At 45.5% G+C, this 19,848-nt stretch overlaps 1 protein-coding gene across 3 annotated transcripts in view; it reads left to right on the forward strand.

The window, feature by feature from the left end:
* The window catches only part of EZH1 (enhancer of zeste 1 polycomb repressive complex 2 subunit), a 32,218-nt gene that overhangs the window by 7,632 nt on the left and 4,738 nt on the right, over positions 1–19,848 (forward strand). For 2 of the 3 annotated variants that reach the window (XM_081218583.1, XM_081218581.1), the window contains exons 2-19: positions 2,610–2,730; positions 2,855–2,983; positions 4,079–4,198; positions 5,610–5,730; positions 7,475–7,651; positions 8,746–8,848; positions 9,311–9,474; positions 9,861–9,952; positions 12,229–12,409; positions 12,658–12,854; positions 14,616–14,707; positions 15,633–15,673; positions 16,156–16,281; positions 17,304–17,482; positions 17,976–18,071; positions 18,482–18,563; positions 19,025–19,105; positions 19,523–19,607. In XM_081218583.1, the coding sequence (XP_081074709.1) occupies positions 2,610–2,730; positions 2,855–2,983; positions 4,079–4,198; positions 5,610–5,730; positions 7,475–7,651; positions 8,746–8,848; positions 9,311–9,474; positions 9,861–9,952; positions 12,229–12,409; positions 12,658–12,854; positions 14,616–14,707; positions 15,633–15,673; positions 16,156–16,281; positions 17,304–17,482; positions 17,976–18,071; positions 18,482–18,563; positions 19,025–19,105; positions 19,523–19,607 (2,187 nt within the window). Of the gene's footprint in view, positions 1–1,918; positions 2,010–2,609; positions 2,731–2,854; positions 2,984–4,078; positions 4,199–5,609; positions 5,731–7,474; positions 7,652–8,745; positions 8,849–9,310; positions 9,475–9,860; positions 9,953–12,228; positions 12,410–12,657; positions 12,855–14,615; positions 14,708–15,632; positions 15,674–16,155; positions 16,282–17,303; positions 17,483–17,975; positions 18,072–18,481; positions 18,564–19,024; positions 19,106–19,522; positions 19,608–19,848 lie in introns of all 3 variants that reach the window. The other variant, XM_081218582.1, reaches the window with a different exon arrangement.

Below are 19,848 nucleotides of genomic sequence, written 5' to 3' on the forward strand. Positions count from 1 at the left end.
AGATCCCACATGCCATGGAGCGACTAAGCCCGTGTGCCACAACTACTGAGCCTGTGCTCTGGAGCCCGCAAGGCACAACTACTGAAGCCCGCGCACCTAGAGCCCGTGCTCCACACCAAGAAGCCACCGCAATGAGAAGCCCGCACACCGCAACGAAGAGTAGCCCCCGCGCGATGCAACTAAAGAAAGCTCGTGTGCAGCAACGACGACCCAATGCAGCCAAATAAATAAATAAAGATCCCACATGCCTTGGAGCAACTAAGCCCGTATGCCACAACTACTGAGCCTGTGCTCTAGAGCCGGAGAGCCACAGCTACGGAAGCCCACGCGCCTAGAGCCCTTGCTCCGCAGCAAGAGAAGCCACCGCAATGAGAAGCCCGCGCACCACAACAAAGAGTAGTCCCCGCTCACCGCAGCTAAAGAAAGCTTGTGTGCAGCAATGAAGACCCAACGCAGCCAAAAATAAATAAAGAAATTTATGAAAAAAATTAAAAAATAAAAAAAAATGGAAAAAAAGGGGAAAATGAGTTCCAAAAGGAATGGGAGAGGGATTGCAGTTCAAAACCAATTTTTTGGGTCATGTGGGTCTCGATAAGGGTAACCTAAGGTTTCTTAGGGAGGCATTTTGTCCTAGATTTGAATCATTTTTTCATTTCCTAAAGCAGATTATTATTAAGCTTGTTCAGGGCAGAAAGTCTATGAGCAACTACTTAATATTACCCGTGAGCAGGGTGTATGTTCTTAAATGGTTTTTTCATTCTAAAAAAAGAGTCCCTCTTTTGGTCCCCATTCCACTTCTTTTAAGTGAGAAGTACTTAAAAGATGTAGGAAGAAGAGAGATGCTGTAATTTATAGGAAAGAAATTCAGGTCTGTTTAATTGTTGTTCCAACCCAGCACCGTAGTACCTTAGCTTCTGGGATTCAAATTCTTAGGTTATGGTATTGTCGTTGTTAAATTCCCTTCCCCCAGAGAGATAATATTTAACTCACAGAGAATTCTGTTTTTAAGAGCTTGAATCCCTTGATTGCTTTAACAGTAAACACCGTGAGTCCGTCTGCTTCTTTGCTATTCAGTCCTTACTTCATTTATCCTTTAAGTTTAACATAGCATTACAGCAGTCCGTTTGGTTCTTCAAATGCAACATTCGGATACAGTCCTCTTGAGGTCCAGTAGCATGAGATCTTGTCCTTGCGATCTGATCGTGGCATATGTGTGGCAGTGGGTTAAGTTTTCCTGTTGCCTTGTCTGTACTGTCATTTCTTATGGGTGAAAGCAGGTAATTTAAAAGTGCTTCTAGGGGACTTCCCTGGCGGTCCAGTGGTTAAACCTCTGCATTTCCGCTGCGAGGGACACAAGTTCGATCCCTGGCCGGGGAACTAAGATCCCACATGCCGCATGATGCGGCTAAATAAATAAATAAATGAATAAATAAAATGCTTCTAGACTTTAGTTTCTCTTTCAAATTTTGGCTCTTCCTAGCTCCTTATAATGTTATTAGAAATGTAGAATATTAGGCGAAATAAATAGACTCAGTTCTCCAGGAAACCTAAGTAGTTGATGTAGAATAAAAACATAACCTTGCAGATTTGATTGAATTTTTACATGCACTTAATATTTGTTCTTTCTCTAAAATATTAATTGATGGGCCTGCTGGCTGAGGCTAGAAATTGGTGCAGAAAAGCGCACTTGGTAATTGTGAGAATATATTTGTATGTATGACTGGAAGGACAGAATTCAATAAAATAAAGCACACTTCTCAAATGGCATCAGGTATTATTAGGACCTGACTTACATGCAGATATAGTGGTAGCAGAGACCTCAAAGTCTTCATAGTTCTTAGGGAGCATCTTACTGCGGGAATCAGGGTCTAAATATGCTCCACTGACTTGAAACCACTGTCTATTCTCTTTTGAAAAGCTGAACATTGGTTTGGCCTTTGTGTCTTGCCGTTCCTCTGAAGAACAGAAGACACCTGTAAAACTCTACCCTTTGCCTTGCATTCTACGAGGTAGGTAGAGTGTGGTGCGATAAGTACTTCTTTAAAACTGTGAACCTTAATTCAAACACTGCCCCCTCCCCCCAAAAAAGTGATTTGCAATGTTATATATTTCCATGTGTCTTGATTGAGAGATAAGATTACGCTCTTGTCGTATCCGACCTTTATTGCTAGGCATGTGGTAGATTTAGGCAGTCCGGCAGGTGTGGTTTTATCCCGTGGGTGGATCTTTCCACGAAGCTCTTTGATATTCACTTAGTTCTTGCTAAACATTTCTCTTAATAAGGTAGAGTGGATAGGCTTCCAAATTTCCAAGTAATCCAAGTTCCTAAATATCTGTGAAAGGACTTCTTGAGAGCTAAATTCAAAACAAGGTACCACAGGACAGAGGCTAAGCTTGTGGGTAATCAGACCAGAAGTTGCTGGTATGAAATCTTTTCTTAATTGGAACTTCTGTTGAACTCATAGATTTGGGTTCTTTAAGCTTATGTTTTTATGACTAAATGTAATGGGAATGAAAGCATAATTGACCATGTTTATTTGAATTTGAGGAATGCTTCATTTCCAGGCAGTTGAATGCTATTTATCATCTCTGCCTCTCCTTGGTTACAGCAAAATGGATTTACCAAACCCCCCAACTTCCAAATGTATCACTTACTGGAAGAGGAAAGTTAAATCTGAATACATGCGACTTCGGCAACTTAAACGGCTTCAGGCGAATATGGGTGCAAAGGTAAAAATACTTCTCAACTGAAAGGTTATGTATTTTAACATATTGATCCAATATGGAGGGGTTGGATTTCTTTTTTCTTACTCTTCTCTTGAAATCCTAACAGTTTTTTCTTCGGCTCTGCTAGGCTCTGTATGTAGCAAATTTTGCAAAAGTTCAAGAAAAAACCCAGATCCTCAATGAAGAATGGAAGAAGCTTCGTGTCCAACCTGTCCAGTTGATGAAGCCTGTGAGTGGGCATCCTTTTCTCAAAAAGGTACTTCCAGTGTCTAAGCTCAGCCTTCCTCTCTTCCTTGAACTTGAGGGTTTTTTTCTGTATCTGTGATATTAGAAAATAAGGGTAATGGATACAGCTACTGTAGTCATCTTTGAATAACTGGGATGGTAATTGTTCTTCTCAGTTAATGAGTATAATCATGAGTTTTTCATAGAAAAATAAGACATTTACTGTCTACCTTCCTGGGCTCTGTATACAAGCTTCAAAGCAACGTTTTTTGTGCCTTGCTTGGCACCTCCACTACTTTGAAATTGGGAAAGGAATGCCATGGATAATGGATAGGAGTATATTGATGAAAGGGACATCCCTTTCTGTAAACTAAAAAATCATCCTAGTTTATTATAGAGTTTTTTTTTTTTTTTTTTTTGCGGTACGCGGGTTTCTCACTGTTGTGGCCTCTCCCGTTGCGGAGCACAGGCTCCGGACGCACAGGCTCAGTGGCCATGGCTCACGGGCCCAGCCGCTCCGCGACATGTGGGATCTTCCCAGACCGGGGCACGAACCCGTGTCCCCTGCATCGACAGGCGGACTCTCAACCACTGCGCCCCCAGGGAAGCCCTAGAGATAATATTTTTAAAATATAAAAAGCAGATCGTTTATTGAGAGCAACTTTCTTTCCCAAAGCAGAATGTGACTGTAATCTCTATACTACTTTGCTTCTCCCTGTACTGTCCCCATCAGCTATGCAGCTAAGTTGATGTCTACTGTCTTAAAGTTTAGGTCTTCAGGAAAACTTCCTTGTCTTCCTCCTTATCTCCTAGGACTCTCAGAGGCCCTTTGCTGTTGGGTTCAGCCCAAGGAGACCAACAGTTTTAGATTGAGATAAACATCAGTTGAGTGTGGGAGGCACTGTGCTGGACTCTGTAGAGGATGCACAGGTGAATAAGAGACAGTTCCTGCTTTCCACAGGTTTACACTTGAGTGGTTCCTTTTAGGAGCTGATTGTTACAAAACCCTCAGCTTATTAATTTGTAAGAATTAGAAGGCTACTGGGATCAGTTTGGAAGGAAACTCCAATTCTGTCTTGGGTTGTGTGCTTGCCCTTCCCTTTCCACGTCATTTCTTACATTTCAGTGTACCATAGAGAGCATTTTCCCGGGATTTGCAAGCCAACATATGTTAATGAGGTCTCTGAACACGGTTGCGTTGGTTCCCATCATGTATTCCTGGTCCCCTCTCCAGCAGAACTTTATGGTACGTATTGAAAGCACCGTGGTGATTGTTTAAACGTAATGATTTTTTTTTTAATGTTGATATGCTGGCGCTCCTCTTAGGGTAAAGATTGTCAGAATATACTTAACAAAGCTTGGACCTGCAGAGCAGAATGTTTTTGTAATTTATTGACTCTGAAAAACACGTATTGCAAGTTGTTCTAACTTGTTAGATTTTGTGCTCTCTGAAGTGTACCTCAGAATTGATGCTGGTTCTTTTTTGAATGAAAGAGACTGGGCAAGAGTCCAATTTTCCTTTACTACCTTGGCCCAATTTTATAACATTATGTGCAGTTAAATGCAGTCTAAATCAGACACTTCTTTCAGCAGGTTGACAACTCCCTGCTGATGGAGCAATCCTTTCTTAATACCCTAAAGGCAAGATGCTATGAAAGCCGCTAAGATAACAGAGGTGCACATGGATCTACAATCCTTTCATCTGGGCCTTTATGCTGACTCCTACTAGGATTATTTGTGGTTCTGATCATCAGTTCTCTCTAAATATGATGGCAATCGCTTATCATGCCTGGTGACAGATAGCAGTTCTGCTGACTGGAATAGGGTATAGGTTTACAGAAGGAAATCATCTCTTAGAAGAAAACTTCAGAGTAATTTTACTTGATAGTTGGAGAACTAAGAATGACCGTTCTCTGCTGAACCAAAAAATAACATAAGATAAAATAAAATAAAATAAAATAAAATAGAATAAAATTAAAATGATCCGTTAGTATTGTTTATTGCCAGAAAATATACATAGCTTGTACTGCAATTGACTTTAGATTCCCACTGAGTGTGAGTAATTTGAATTGTAATCATAATTTTTTATTATGTTTATCCGAGGTTAGTCTTAGTCTATATAATAGAATGTACAGATACTTTATGGTTGCCAGTTTCTGTTATAGACATTCCAGTTATACTGCAGATTATACTCTTGGAAGCCTTCCTTTCATCTGTCTCTCTACTTATGAGAAGAATTAGAATTGAAGACCTTTTAAACTGTTGTTCATGTGATATTTATACCTATTTCACAATGATGTTTAGTGGATAAAATGACGTAATAGTTGGAATCACTGTGAAAAAGAAACGCACTGTCACATTCTAGGTGTTGGTGGAAATATCATTGTTAATATCCAGCTGAACATTTGGTAGTTAATATTCTCAAATAGTACAACTGACTTCTTTTTTTCTTCCAAGAGTAGCATTACCCCTTTCCATTTGAGGTTTTGTTGGCAAAACAAAATGACCAGTCTTTAAAATGCAGTTAATTTTTGTACCCAAAGGCATTTTCAGGGGCTTTAAAGCAGCAAAAAAGGGCTTGGCAAAGGTTCCTTTAAACAGGAAGGAGGAGCTTCACAGTGGACTCATGGAATGAATCACATCTGGTTTGATTTCAGGTAGAAGATGAGACAGTTTTGTGCAATATTCCCTACATGGGAGATGAGGTGAAAGAAGAAGATGAGACTTTCATTGAGGAGCTGATCAATAACTACGAGGGCAAAGTCCACGGTGAAGAAGGTAGTGGCACTGGGCTCCTGGACTTTGTTAGGATGGTGCCTTTTATTTGGTGCATCGTTGTCTTGCTTTTATCTGTTGTCTCATGGTGTATACACTGAAGAATATTTCAGTGTCGCCACATGGCTGGGAGTAAACATTTTATATTACCAACACCCCTGTTAAATTTTAAAAGGAGTTGGGGGAATTCCCTGATGGTCCAGTGGTTAGGACTCCGAGCTCTCACTGCCAGGGGCCCGGGTTCAATCCCTGGTTGGGGAACTAAGATCCCGCAAGCCACGTGGCACGACCAAAAAAGGAGTGGGGACATAAAAGTAATCAGTGGCTAGAGAGAAAGTTTAGCGAACAAATAAGTTTGATCTTTGGAGTTTTCCATAAATCCATCCAAGGCCGTTTTGTTCTTTGTTTCCCTTTCTGTGAGATTGGCAATGAGTATAACCTCTCTTCTTAGATCCAGAGACCCCCTGGATCTCCCAGAAGTTGGTTATGATATCCTGACTTTCCTAAAAGTGTTACCAAACCAAACTTGGGTCTGCTCGCCCGTGTGTAGTAAAGCCAATCTTCTGACACCAGGTTGGGGTGAAGGAAAGTACAGCCTTTATGGCAGGGTGCCAAGCAAGGAGAAAAGACAGGTCATGCTCAAAGGACCGGAACTCCCTGATGGCTTTCACAGAAGGGGTTTTAAAGGCAGTGTGAGGAAGGGGGCCGCAGGGTGCGTGATCAGCTTGTGCCCAATTCTTGGATTGGTTGGCATCAGGGTGAAATTTCAAGCATCATCAACTTTCTGGTTTCAGCCAGTCTAGGGTCTGCATACTTGCGGTCAGCAGTTTTCCTCTGGTGGGGGTCTGCTTCTTGTAAGACAACTTAGGAACATGTGTCAGGCCTGTATCTATATCTTTCGGGGAACTGGGACTACGGTGGTTCTCCTACGTTGTAGGTTTATGGTCTAAACTGTTACCAGTTTCCTGGCCCAACAGCTATTCTCTGTTTCTGCATCTTCACATTTCCTAATCGTTACCTCTTGAGCCAGCCTTTTGGTGACTCGGAAGACCTGGGAGACTAAAGCAAAAGCCTTTTACTTCAAAGGACAGGGACACAGTGGCTTGTCTACGATTTCAAAAGCAGGTCATTTGTATTTAGTTGTAGTTCTAGAAAAGGCTGTTAGTGTGTAAGAAGGGGAGATAGGGAGAGACTCTCCATGGATTTGCAAACCAATAGCCTCACCTGATCTTTTGACAATCGTGGGTGCTGCTGTGCTGCTGTTGAAATGCATTATTTATATACAGTGCCCCCTAGTGTTCAGAGGCTTTATCCTAAGTTGTAGTATAACCCCATATATGGATAGTATGATTTTTTTTAAAAGTATGCTGTCTTTTGATTCAAAGAAGTCACTACTGACCCATCAGCAGCAAAACCAAGTACATTTTCATTTTATCATTCTTTCTCTTTCCCATTTGTATTGTTGGAACACTTTTGTGATATTTTGGACCATAAATACAGGTTGATATTACTGAGGAAGTGAAGACCCCAGTAAAAAGAAAGCCCATAACTGGATTTCCCACTCCAGCCAGCTGAACTGTTGCAGTTGTATGAGCCAATCCAATTATTGTAATCCCCTGGTTGTCCACATAAAAATGTACATATATTATCTATCTGGGCCTCAGGAGTGAACACAGGAACATCTTCCTAGGAGGACTAATGGAGTATAAAATGACCACTGCTCATCCATCTAAATCTTATATTTCAGAGATGATTCCCGGGTCTGTCCTGATTAGTGATGCTGTTTTCTTGGAGTTGGTAGATGCTCTGAATCAATACTCAGATGAGGAGGAGGAAGGGCACAACGACACCTCAGATGGAAAGCAAGATGACAGCAAAGAGGATCTGCCCGTTACCAGAAAGAGAAAGCGACATGCTATTGAAGGTGAATAGCACGACTTCCTAATTCCACTGTGAAAGTGCCGGTGAGAGGGAGGCAGGCAAAAACAGACGTTTGTTGCTTCTTAAAGGCTGTTGGTGCTTCTCATTGGTCCACTTAAAAGGAAGATGTGTTCACTGACTAATGGTTTAAGGTAGCTGTGATCTAGCTGAAGAAGAAAGTAGGAGAACTTAGACAGTAATCGTTGTGCGTTTCTAATTATAAAAATAGTGTGTTTGGAAAATACGGAAAATTATAAAGAAGAAAATTAAATTACCCTGTTATGCTGCTGCCTAGACATAACGAGTACTAATATTTCCTTCTAGACTTAAAAAATGTATGTATATAAATATACATATGTACACCTAAAATGGGTAAAATATATATCAATTATACCTCAATTTTTAAAAAGTACATATGTAAATTAACATACATATATGGTATATGAAATTGGTGTCATGCCACATGTGTGTGTATACACATACATAATTTATACCCCTTATTTAGTTAATCTTGAGCATTTTCCCGTGTTAGTCAATATTTAACTATTTAATTAACTTCACATTTCATCATACTTTATGTTATCTAATTATACTATATGTCTAGACACATAGTCTGTCCCTCTTGTTATAACGAAGTTATAGTATCCATCTTGTTCTTCAGCATCAATATTATGGTAGGGTCCTTCTGCACTCAGGTCTCTCCATAAAAACTTCTGTTTTCACCTCCAGATTCTGTCTGGGACTGTGGATTTTTTTTGGTTTTTGTGGCCACACCACACAGCTTGTGGGATATTAGCTCCCCGACCAGGCCCTCGGCAGTGAAAGCTCAGAGTCCTAACCACTGGAGCGCCAGGGAAGTCCCCTGGACTGTGGATTTTGTTGTTATCATGTAGGTGAATCTGATTTGCTTATTTACTGGTGGCCCATTAGATAGGTCCAGGTAACACTGACCTTCTTTATGTATTCCTAAACCGTCGATGGTTAGGTTAACAGAGCAGCTCTAATCACAATGCCGTGACAAGAGGAAAAACGATCGAATAGCTTCGTTTGCGTCTTCTGATCATGGCACTCAGGAACTTTTTGTCATTTCTAATTCAGGCAACAAAAAGAGTTCCAAGAAGCAGTTCCCAAATGACATGATCTTCAGTGCCATCGCCTCTATGTTCCCTGACAATGGTGTCCCAGATGACATGAAGGAGAGGTAGGGAAAGCTGCCCCCTGCAGGCCATGTAGAGCACTGCGTGGGGGGGGGAAACTTTCGTACAAGCTTGTTTTTGGCTAATAAAAAGCCCCATTTCTGGTAAGTGCATGATGATTTGCCTACACTTCTGATTACCTCTGAATGCCCATTCCCATATTAAGGGACATCGTTGGCTGACTTTTAAGTAAGTCTGGGCAGAGAAGTTTAAAGCTTTTGCCACTTTTCTGGAGAGTGACTCCAGCACCGTATTTATCAAATCTTTCCCTCCCTTTACTTTCAGACACACGCCGAGCCCAGCATAATTACAGTGGTGAACCCACTTGGTTATCCATCAAGACCTATAAAAAAAACGCCCATTCTCCCTTGGCAGACCATTCGCGGATGACTGTCAGTACTCAGTCTGTGTTTTCTCAGTGCAGACATTCCCTTGGAAGGAACTCTCACCTCTCTTTTCTTAACTAGGTATCGGGAGCTCACAGAGATGTCAGACCCCAATGCGCTCCCCCCTCAGTGCACACCCAACATCGATGGCCCCAATGCGAAGTCCGTGCAGCGGGAGCAGTCCCTGCACTCCTTCCACACGCTCTTCTGCCGGCGCTGCTTTAAATACGACTGCTTCCTTCACCGTGAGTGGGGCGACCCTGAAATGCTCTCCTGTTTCCCATCCCCAGCCACCGTTTCTTTCTCTTTATTTCAGTTTAGCCGATAGAGTTCCCGGCTTCTGATCTGATGATGGTTTTACAAAGGGCCAATTCTATTTTCTCTTGTTCAGTTACAGTGCAGTGTGCTTTGCATGGTCAGGACAGAATACCCAGCAACGCAGTTGTCCCCGAGTACCCCCCTAGCTTTGGAAGAAGTGTGTTGATGTCAGAAATGATTTGGTTTTGTGCGCCTTGATGATAGCTGTTTTATATCTAAATTCTCCTGCAGTAGCTCCCTAATTCAATTTTGTTCCTCCCCCTCCTGTCAAGTGGATGAACCATTGGCAACAGGACAGTTTTGTGTTTTCCAGCTTTTCATGCCACCCCTAATGTATATAAACGCAAGAACAAAGAAATCAAGATTGAGCCAGAACCGTGTGGCACAGACTGCTTCCTCTTGCTGGTACGTTTTTAAGCTGTTCTGCCATTGTTAAACTTCGTTGAAAACTGAGCAGGAAATGGTCCTTGGGCTTTCTACCCCAGGAAACACAAACCAAGTGAGCTGGTACATAGCACCCTGGGGGTCACACAGTACAGGTGAAACATGGCTTCTGCTCTTAAGGAGCTCCCAGTTACTGCAGCAGTAGGACTGTGAAGTTAGTCTCATGGAGTGAGGTTGGAAGAACATTAAGGCTTTCTTGCTCTAAATATCAACTACTCAGATTTCAGAGTCTGAAACTGTGTTGTTTGAATTGGAGCTGTATGTGTGTGTGAGACACCATTTTCTTTGCTGTCTTCCTTTAAATGCATATAAATGTAGGAGGAATAACACGTGAAGGTGCTGATGTCTTATGTGAGTTAATCAACCAGATGGACCCTTCCCCGATGGACAGACCTCATGCAGCGGCATAAAGTCTCCTGCATTCATGTGGGGAGGCGGTACACTGAGAGCTCGAAGGGAATAGGTTCAGTTGGACTTGCCAAAGACACAGTTCTGCTTTCTACACAACAGGGTGAGCTTAGGTAAAGAATAAAATACCTTGATAAAATTTCTGCTACCAATTAAAATGAGGTTATACAGCCAAGTGCCTCTGGGACCATCTTTAGTGGGATAATAGAAGGAAGGATGGTAGAGAGTGCCACTGGATAAAAATCAGGAAAATGTGCCACATGGTAAAGCAAAAGAATAAATAGACTTGATCTGATTTATTTTTTCCGTAATATGTATTAACGCTTTCCTATGTGTCAAGCAGTAGGCTGGCCCTTAACATATATTATCTTATTTTCATGCTTATAACAACATCTTGAGGTGGAGAAACTATAGGTTATAGAAGTTACATATTTTGCCTAAAGATTGTTACTATGTCAGTGGTGTGGCAGTGAGGAAATTCAAGCTCTGGTCTTAACTCCACAGTCCATGCTTTTTTTTTTTTTAACACCATGTTATGTCAACATACCAGCATTTATATAACTCAGAAGGACATTGCCCTCTCCACAGTAGCTTTCCTGGAATCCTGTGTATGTCACATTGTAGCATAGGCCCATAATATCAGATTCAATTAAATTCAAAACTTCTCTCTTGGAATTTCTTTTAGGGCCTTCTGAATATCCTTAGTAATGGTAAACCTTTATCCTTTACTTGTAGATTTAGTTTTCAGAAACAGCCAGAAATCTTTGGAAACCAAGTCTGGTGAGAAGATAGATGATCAAGCTGAATGATGTTATTTGGTCTTTTAAAAAAACCCCAAAAAACCCCAAAATAAACGTAGCTATAAAGTAACAAAACAGTATTCTTCCAAGTATAAAATACTGACTTGGAGGGAAGTTCCAAAATTAAGTAGTAATATTATACAAATTCAGGGATTATACATTTTCTTATTGAAACAGAGACAGTGTGGTAAAATGCAAAGAACAGTGAGGCCTGGGGACCGAGAGGCCTGATTCTTGTACCTACTCTGGAATATTAACTACATGCTCTCAGCAGGTCCCTTCCCCTCTCTGAACCTCATTTCCTTGCTTTTTTTTTTTTTTTTTTTGGCTGCTTTGGGTCTTTGTTGCTGCGCGCGGGCTTTTCTCTAGTTGCGGCGAGTGGGGGCTACTCTTCTTCGCTGCAGTGCCCAGGCTTCTCGTTGCGGTGGCTTCCCTTGTTGCAGAGCACGGGCTCTAGGCACGGGCTTCAGTAGTTGCAGCATGGGGGCTCAGTAGTTGCGGCATGTGGGCCCTAAAGAGCATGGGCTTCAGCATTTGCGGTGCGTGGGCTCAGTAATTGTGGCGCATGGGCTTAGTTGCTCTGCAGCATGTGAGATCTTCCCGGACCACGGATCGAACCCGTATCCCCTGCATTGGCAGGCGGATTCTCAACCACTGCGCCACCAGGGAAGTCCCTGAACCTCATTTTCTCATCTATGGGAGAACGTGTTCTCAAATTCCAAACAGCCAGCATGCAAATGAACGTAAGATACAACTCACTGGACAGTTGAAGATGCATAGATGCATCGATTATATCTTTATAAAGATTATTTTATAGGGCAGCTCTTTTGTGAAGAGGTATAAATTTGTAAGCTTTAGAATGTTAAGAAACTATCATGTGGTCATACTTACATGGTACAGATAAAAGAAAGAAAAAGAAAAAGCATTGTTGTAAGTAAGCCCAGGTATTGAAGATGGTTTGTGATGACGGGACCAGCGTGGTGGCTCTGGGCCTGGTCCTGTTTCCTAACTGTGACGCGGCCCTTGCAGGAAGGGGCAAAGGAGTATGCCATGCTCCACAACCCTCGCTCCAAGTGCTCCGGGCGTCGCCGGCGAAGGCACCACGTGGTCAGTGCTTCCTGTTCCAACACTTCAGCCTCTGCCGTGGCTGAGACCAAAGAAGGGGACAGTGACAGGGACACTGGCAATGACTGGGCCTCCAGTTCTTCAGGTACAGTGAACTGAAAATGGTCTCTTCTTTCCACACAAGGTAAACCCAGGATCATTGCCTGACACCTAACATCGCTACCTTTTGAAATTGTTCATTCTTTCCACATGTTCACCTGTAAGCAGTAAGGACAGGGAACATTTTCGTTCCTGACGAGTCTGCCTTTAGAATGAAGTACTGAGTGTGTGGCACACCACTGCTGACAGCTGCACTCCACCTTTTTCTGTTTCTCTTATTTCTTCCTTTCTTAGAGGCTAACTCTCGCTGTCAGACCCCCACGAAACAGAAGGCTAGTCCGGCCCCACCTCAGCTCTGTGTAGTGGAAGCACCCTCGGAGCCTGTGGAGTGGACCGGGGCTGAAGAATCTCTTTTCCGAGTCTTTCACGGCACCTACTTCAACAACTTCTGTTCAATAGCCAGGCTTCTGGGGACTAAGACGTGCAAGCAGGTACTGTCTGAAAGGAACAAGAACAAGCTGCCACTCTGGTGGCCCTTTTGCCTTTTTTCTTTTTTTTTTTTTTTGGCTGCCTTTGGTCTTCGTTGCTGCGTGCGGGCTTCCTCTAGTTGTGCGCGGGCTTCTCATTGCGGTGGCTTCTCTTGTTGCGGAGCGTGGGCTCTAGGCATGCGGGCTTCAGTAGTTGTGGCGTGTGGGCTCAGTAGTTTGCGGCTCATGGGCTCTAGAGCGCAGGCTCAGTAGTTGTGGCGCACGGTCTTAGTTGCTCTGCGGCATGTGGGATCTTCCTGGACCAGGAATGGAACCTGTGTCCCCTGCATTGGCAAGTGGATTCTTAACCACTGCGACACCAGGGAAGTCCCCTTTCTGCCACTTTGTAAGACTGCCTGTCTGGATAAAAGCTGTCTGAGGCTCAGTCCTTCATGAGCCTGTGCTTCTGGGCCATGTGGTGGGTTCCCCAACCATGGGGCCTCTTGTGAATGCCAGGCCTAGCAAGGTTTGGGGATCTGCTCTCCTTGCTGAATTCTTATTTCTGTCTCTAGCCACTCTCTACCTCTTCTGGATGTTTCTACCCTCTTCAGCTTTTTTTTTTTTTTTTTTTTGGTTCCTGCCTTTCTTTCTAAATGTGGACCCATTTCCTAGAAGGGACTCCTGGGTCTTTCTGGGGATCTTCTTATCTTGCATTTCCACTGCTGCTCCTGCTTCTGTAGCTGCAGCTGCCACTGCCCCCCACCCCCCATCAGTCTTCTCAGTTGTTTTATTCTTCAAATGTTGAATCATCAGATTTTCTAATTATGACCCCTAATAGCTGGGCCTGGAACTTGTCCGTCTCACATCATCACTAGAATCACAATTTGATAGCAGTTACTGATACTCTGGAGGCAGGAAAAGCCTGCGGTGAGAAGACAGACTGAAGCACAGGGACAGGGAGTCAGGTGTTAGGGCCAAACTGTCCAAAAGGAGAGGAACACCAGAGCTTGAGCCCTGCTCCCTTAGCTCCCTACCTTCTGAAAGTGTCTCTGTGACGTGTTCTTCATGCTCCCTCTACTTAGAACAAATAGAACCATGAGCTGAAGTGCCGTTTGCTTTCATTTTGGAGCTCACATCTAGTTCCCCAAGGCACAGGTTTTCTTGACCTAAAAGTCTGCAGAAATGTGTGCAAAACAATTTTTGTATGTATTTTCCCGAGAAGAAGATTCATAGTTTTCATGGAATCTCAAGAGGGCCTATAACCAAAAAGGAGCAGAAAAAGCTGAAAACGAATGCTCTAAGGGATGCAGCACATTGAAAGGGAACCAGCCTTCCTGAAATGCTGTCCTACTGAAATAGTCAAGGCTCTGACATCTTTCCGCCCACAGAGGGAGCTAGTGCTTAGCCGGGTGGTACCTCTGGTCACATCAGACTCAGTCACACAAGGTACACAGTGCTGCCTTTCCTAAGAAGAGGCAGATACTGTTGGTAAGAATCGGCCCACTCGGGGCTCGGTAGGCAGAGCAGTAGATGAAAGCTACTGACCAGGAAAGCTGTACCTGTACTCAGTATTTCTCCTTCTCGAATCAGGATAAACACTTAAGAATTAACTTCAGAGCCAGTAACCCAATGTCCCAGGGCCACTCTATCTCTCCCTACTGAAGATGCTCAGTCGTCTGCCTGTGAGCTCTCCAGAACTCTCCCGAGCCCAGCACCTGGCTGGGTCACTTATCTGACCACTCAGCTCAAGGAGAAGTGACAGGTCCTGTTGGATTTCTCTTCCAGGTCTTCCAGTTCGCAGTCAAAGAATCACTTATCCTGAAGCTGCCAACAGATGAGCTCATGAACCCCTCACAGAAGAAGAAGAGAAAGCACAGGCAAGGGTCGGACTGAGGGCTTTCTGTGGCCGGGCTGTCCCTGTGCTGTGACCTCCCCTGGGACTTCCCTCCTGCCTCCCTCTTCAGCCACTGCCCCTCAGTTCAGCATCACCCAGCGGGGGGCCAGCCTTCTCAGTGCTCCCTGTGGGTCTGTGCCTTGGACCAGCCCTTCCCTTGGCCCTCGATGCTGTGGACCATGAAATAACTGGTTTTCCGTCTAAGCTCCCGGCCAGCAGGACGTGAGCTAGCCTCGTGGCTCCACCCTGAGGCCACTTCTTCTCACTGGGCTGTTAGTTACCACTGTGCCCACTTCTCAGCTCTGACCAGGGATTTTTTGTCTTTGGTTTTTCTGTTTTTGGCATTTGTGTTGTTTTTCTAAGTTGCATAACAACACTGTCTTCTAGCTAGTCTTTGCTTAGGGTTGGAAGTTTTTTTTGTCTTTTGGTTTTGTGTGTGTGTGTGTGTCCGACACTCTGCCTGGCTTTACTCCCCAAGGAACTGACTCCAGTTCTAGATGTAGAAGGAAATCCCTGTGGCTTCTCCCTTTCAACCTCCTCGTCCTGAAATGCCCCCACATCTCCACCTCCCCAAAGAGAGGGAGGGCAGGGGAGAGGAGACAGGGAGAAACAATAGCATTTTAATAGACATAGAGGCTTGGGTTTGGTTTTGCATCTGGTTTTTGTTCTTTTACGTACGTTTGTTTATTGAGAGGGGTGGTGTTCGTGTCTAAATCTTGAGGCATAGGCCAGCTGCAGGTAGGATGGACTCCAGCTTCCATGGACCAACGTCCAGGCCTCCTGTGAAGGGATTTGGGGAGGATCCCCAGTCATCAGACCGCAGTCCCTCAGAGCAGGTCATGTTACCACTTACCCCAATCTGCAGAGTTCCCCAGGGCCATGACCCTGAGCCGTACCATCTCTTGCAGGCTGTGGGCTGCGCACTGCAGGAAAATTCAGCTGAAGAAAGGTAAGTTCCACCAGGGCGATCCGCTCAGGTCGCAGCCTGTGGCCGCCCCTCCCGTTGCCCCACCCATGGCTGCACTTGTTGACCTGGCACGGCCTCCACGCACATTGCAGGTCCCCCTGCAGCAGCTGAGAACAGCTCAGCTCCTCACTGCAGCCGAGGAGACCTCTTAGGAGGTAGAGTCACAGGCCTGTGGTCTCTGACTTTCATCATGGGCCATTTGCCAGGTTCTAGGCTTCGTTTAGTGTTTAAAATAGCTGCCCTGTGATTGGACCATTTCCATACTCTCCCCACAAAGCAAATCACCCCATTGGAGCTTATGAACCATCACCTGTGATTGCTTCTCACTTCGGGGGCTAAGTGTGTGTCCAAAGTTATGGTCAGAACAAGCCTCCTTTGAAACTGGGGGCAACTGGACCCTTGGGAGGGAGGGCAGCTCGGGAGTACGGGCACAGCCGTGTCCTGTCTGTTCTCTTCTCTCCTAGATAACTCCTCCACCCAAGTGTACAACTACCAGCCCTGTGACCACCCGGACCGCCCCTGTGACAGCACCTGCCCCTGCATCATGACTCAGAATTTCTGTGAGAAGTTCTGCCAGTGCAACCCCGACTGTAAGAGTTCTCCGTTTGCTGCAGTAGTCGGCCTCAGCATCCTAGGTTTCCCTCCGCTCCGGCCCCCACCCCCCAGGCCCTTTGCTGCTTACGGGCCTTCTCATATTCTCCTTGCTGTGTTTGAAGCGTTCTCCAGGGAAAACAAGATACTTAAGATCTGGAAAAACCACGTTTTAAAAACCCCGATGTGTATGATTTTAAAAGCAACAATTACACAGAAATCAGCTGCTTTTCCAACTTCACCTTTCAGGGCAGCATTAAGAAACATGGGAATCTTTTTCCTTAAAGTGCAGAAACACAGCCTCCCTTTCCAGGATATTATTGTTTTACAACGTATACAGGTTACAATTCTGAGTGTGTCTGTTTTAGTCTCACATCTGGAGTTTTAGCATCAGGTCAGTGTGGATGTCAGCAGAGCGTGGAACAGAGCCTCAGAGTGCTTCTCTCTCACGTCTTATCCCCGCGTGCCCTCCTCCACTCAAGGCTGAGCAGTGTGATGGCAGCCCCCAGAGCCTGCAGACCTTGCTGCCCAGGCAGTTGTGCTGGAAGCACCTCCTAACCCAGAGCAGACATCAGTCTTAACCACAGTGGAGGGGTGGGGTGTTCATGCTGGGAAGGCAGTGGGTGGACGAGGAGGATATAGAACGGGTGCATCCTGAAAATGATTCTTGTTTTGATAGTGAGGATTTCCCAGTGAAAAGCACTGGTTTCTTCTTCTCTGGGGCACTCTCCACCTCCCTCCCAAATTCTGCTAACAAAGCAGGGGAGAGCATTGTTAGGGAATCTCTAGGAAACACATCTCCAGAGTCAAAGCTGCTTTCCTGACTTCCAGGCATGAATGTTGGTAGGCGCTCCATTTTCTCTGAACACTCGAGGGTGTGATTATTGGGAAGGCAGCTTCTCTCCTCTGCTGCCACGTACCCTCGAACCCATAACATGCACTTCCCTGCTGTCCCTTGAGTCAAACCCGAGCCCCAGCACTAGCCTGCTTCTCTCTCTACCCTTCCCTGCGTCCTGCACAGGTCAGAATCGCTTTCCCGGCTGTCGCTGTAAGACCCAGTGCAACACCAAGCAGTGCCCGTGCTACCTGGCGGTGCGAGAGTGTGACCCCGACCTGTGTCTCACCTGTGGGGCCTCGGAGCACTGGGACTGCAAGGTGGTCTCCTGTAAGAACTGCAGCATCCAGCGTGGCCTCAAGAAGGTGAGGGCTTTTCCCAGGACTCGGGGCCGGATGGGAGCGGGAAGGACCGACGATGCGAGTGGCCCCTTTCTACTGGTTCCTTAGGCAGTTTGTGCACCAGCGTCAGCAAATCCTAATGGACACACGTCTTCTGAGTTAATCAAACGTTTGGTCCCCTTGAGGGATTAGAAAAATGATCCCCTGACCTGGCCAGGCTGAGAGGAGCAGAGAGGAGGGCCGTGTCATTGACATTGTCTGTTTTTACTGGACACCCACCGTGGGTTCCACGGGCTCAGGCCCAGGAGGTCCCCAGGGCTAGAGGAAGGGGTGTCACATCTCCTTTCACCACCTCCCCCCAGAACACAATGGCTTAGAGCCTTTTCCGTTTTCAGATCCTCTTACAGTTACTAGCTCTTTCCTCCCTGCTCCCCGCAGCACACATGCACGTCCAGCACACATCCCCCACTGGCTCGCACACGCCCTGTAGTCTGAGGTTTGACTCCCTCTTCCCCAGCACCTGCTGCTGGCCCCCTCAGATGTGGCCGGATGGGGTACCTTCATTAAGGAGTCTGTGCAGAAGAACGAATTCATTTCTGAATACTGTGGTGAGGTGAGTCCTATCGGTTTGGCCCACATTCTTATCTGGGGAGATACTGATGAGAAACCCTGATTTTCTGTGGGCCAGACTTCTGTGAATTAATCTCTAAATAACTCAGCTGAGTTCTCACGTGGCCTCTCAGGGGATGCCACAGAACGGTTTGCAGTCCTGAAACAAACCACTCTTTCTTGGACTTTTTGGCAAGTCAGGCCACACAAGGGGTGCGGGCAGGAGACGCTGGTCAGCCTTAGTGCTGGTCAGCCTGGGTGGACGGGGATTGGGACGAAAGAAGCCGAGCTGTCCGTCCGACGATTCTCATCGTGGTCCTCAAGAAGCCCCCTCCCAGCCCTTTCTAGAGGCGGGGTGCGGTGCCCTGAGCAGACAGCCACATCCCCCTGTTTGTTCCTTGTCTGTCTCTGCAGCTCATCTCTCAGGATGAGGCTGATCGGCGAGGGAAGGTCTATGACAAGTACATGTCCAGCTTCCTCTTCAACCTCAACAACGGTAGGGAAGCTCTCTCTCGTCCCCAGGTGGTCTCGGGCAGGTCTTCCTACCACATTCCCCTGGTCGTAGTACAGGTTCAGGTCAGCTCTGAGTCTTCCAGCAGATGCTCAGAGCACAGTGGTGAAACTGAACTCAGAGACTCCATGAGCCACAGTTCACTTGCTCTGGGAGAACCTCCGTTTCCGGGTTGTGTTTGTATTCAGAGCACCGAGCACTTACACCTCAGAAATCTCCCTCCCCGGTAGATGGGAGGGGAGGTACGTGCTTCCAGCAAGAAGAGGGGCACCCACGGGGAGTGCTTCCACACGAGGCTGCTTTCTAGCTCCTGTGGGTGTGCTGGCTTCAGAGGCCCCCCTGCATTGTGTTGTTTCTGTTACAGTTGAGTTGATTTCAGATTCAGGCTCAGGAAGCTGTAGAGTTGCCTGGTGAGCTCACGGTCTTCCTTGGTTTACTTTATACAGATTTTGTAGTGGATGCTACCCGGAAAGGAAACAAAATTCGATTTGCAAACCATTCCGTGAACCCCAACTGTTACGCCAAAGGTGAGTTCCCAGTAACCTGGGAGGTGGGGTGGGAGATGGATGCTTCATTTACTATGATTTCTATCCGTTATTTAGTTTTTTCCATAGCTGAGTTATTTCTTTGTCCAAAGATCATCATGATTCACGTCTGGTATCATTTTGAGCCTCTCTCTCTCAGTTTTTCAATCCGCTTTTTTCACTGAATACATTATAAACATTTTCCCCAAAACATGAGTCTTTTAAAGATAATTCTTTCCCCCTGTCACTAGCCAGAATAACAGATCTAAAAGCATAGAGACAACTACCTTCATTGAGTACTTTCTAATTCCACTTCATTTATGTTTTCACTGGGAATTCGGAGAAAATCAGCCCAGACTCACTACTGACTGTTGACTTGGAGTTAAGTAGAAATCTAGCCTTGGGTTTATCCTGTTTCAGTGGTCATGGTGAATGGGGATCATCGGATTGGGATCTTCGCCAAGAGGGCGATTCAGGCTGGCGAAGAGCTCTTCTTTGATTACAGGTGAGGCAGCCGGGATTAGTCCTAGGGAAGTGACCCTAGAGGTATAAGGGGTGGCTGTTGAAATTGATTTGGGGGCTTCAGGTGAGTGTTATGGATGAAGGAGAAGATCTCATGGTGGGCAAGGCCTTTTCTTTGTTCTGATCTCTGATGCCTTGCCTCAGAAGTGGGAGCCTTGTAAACTGCTGGTAGGGAGTGGGAGGGGAAGTGAAACGGGAGGGGACTCCATATTTTCAATCACAAA

This window comes from Mesoplodon bidens (assembly GCF_964165515.1).
Source record: "Mesoplodon bidens genome assembly, chromosome: 19".
NCBI lineage: Eukaryota > Metazoa > Chordata > Mammalia > Artiodactyla > Ziphiidae > Mesoplodon > Mesoplodon bidens.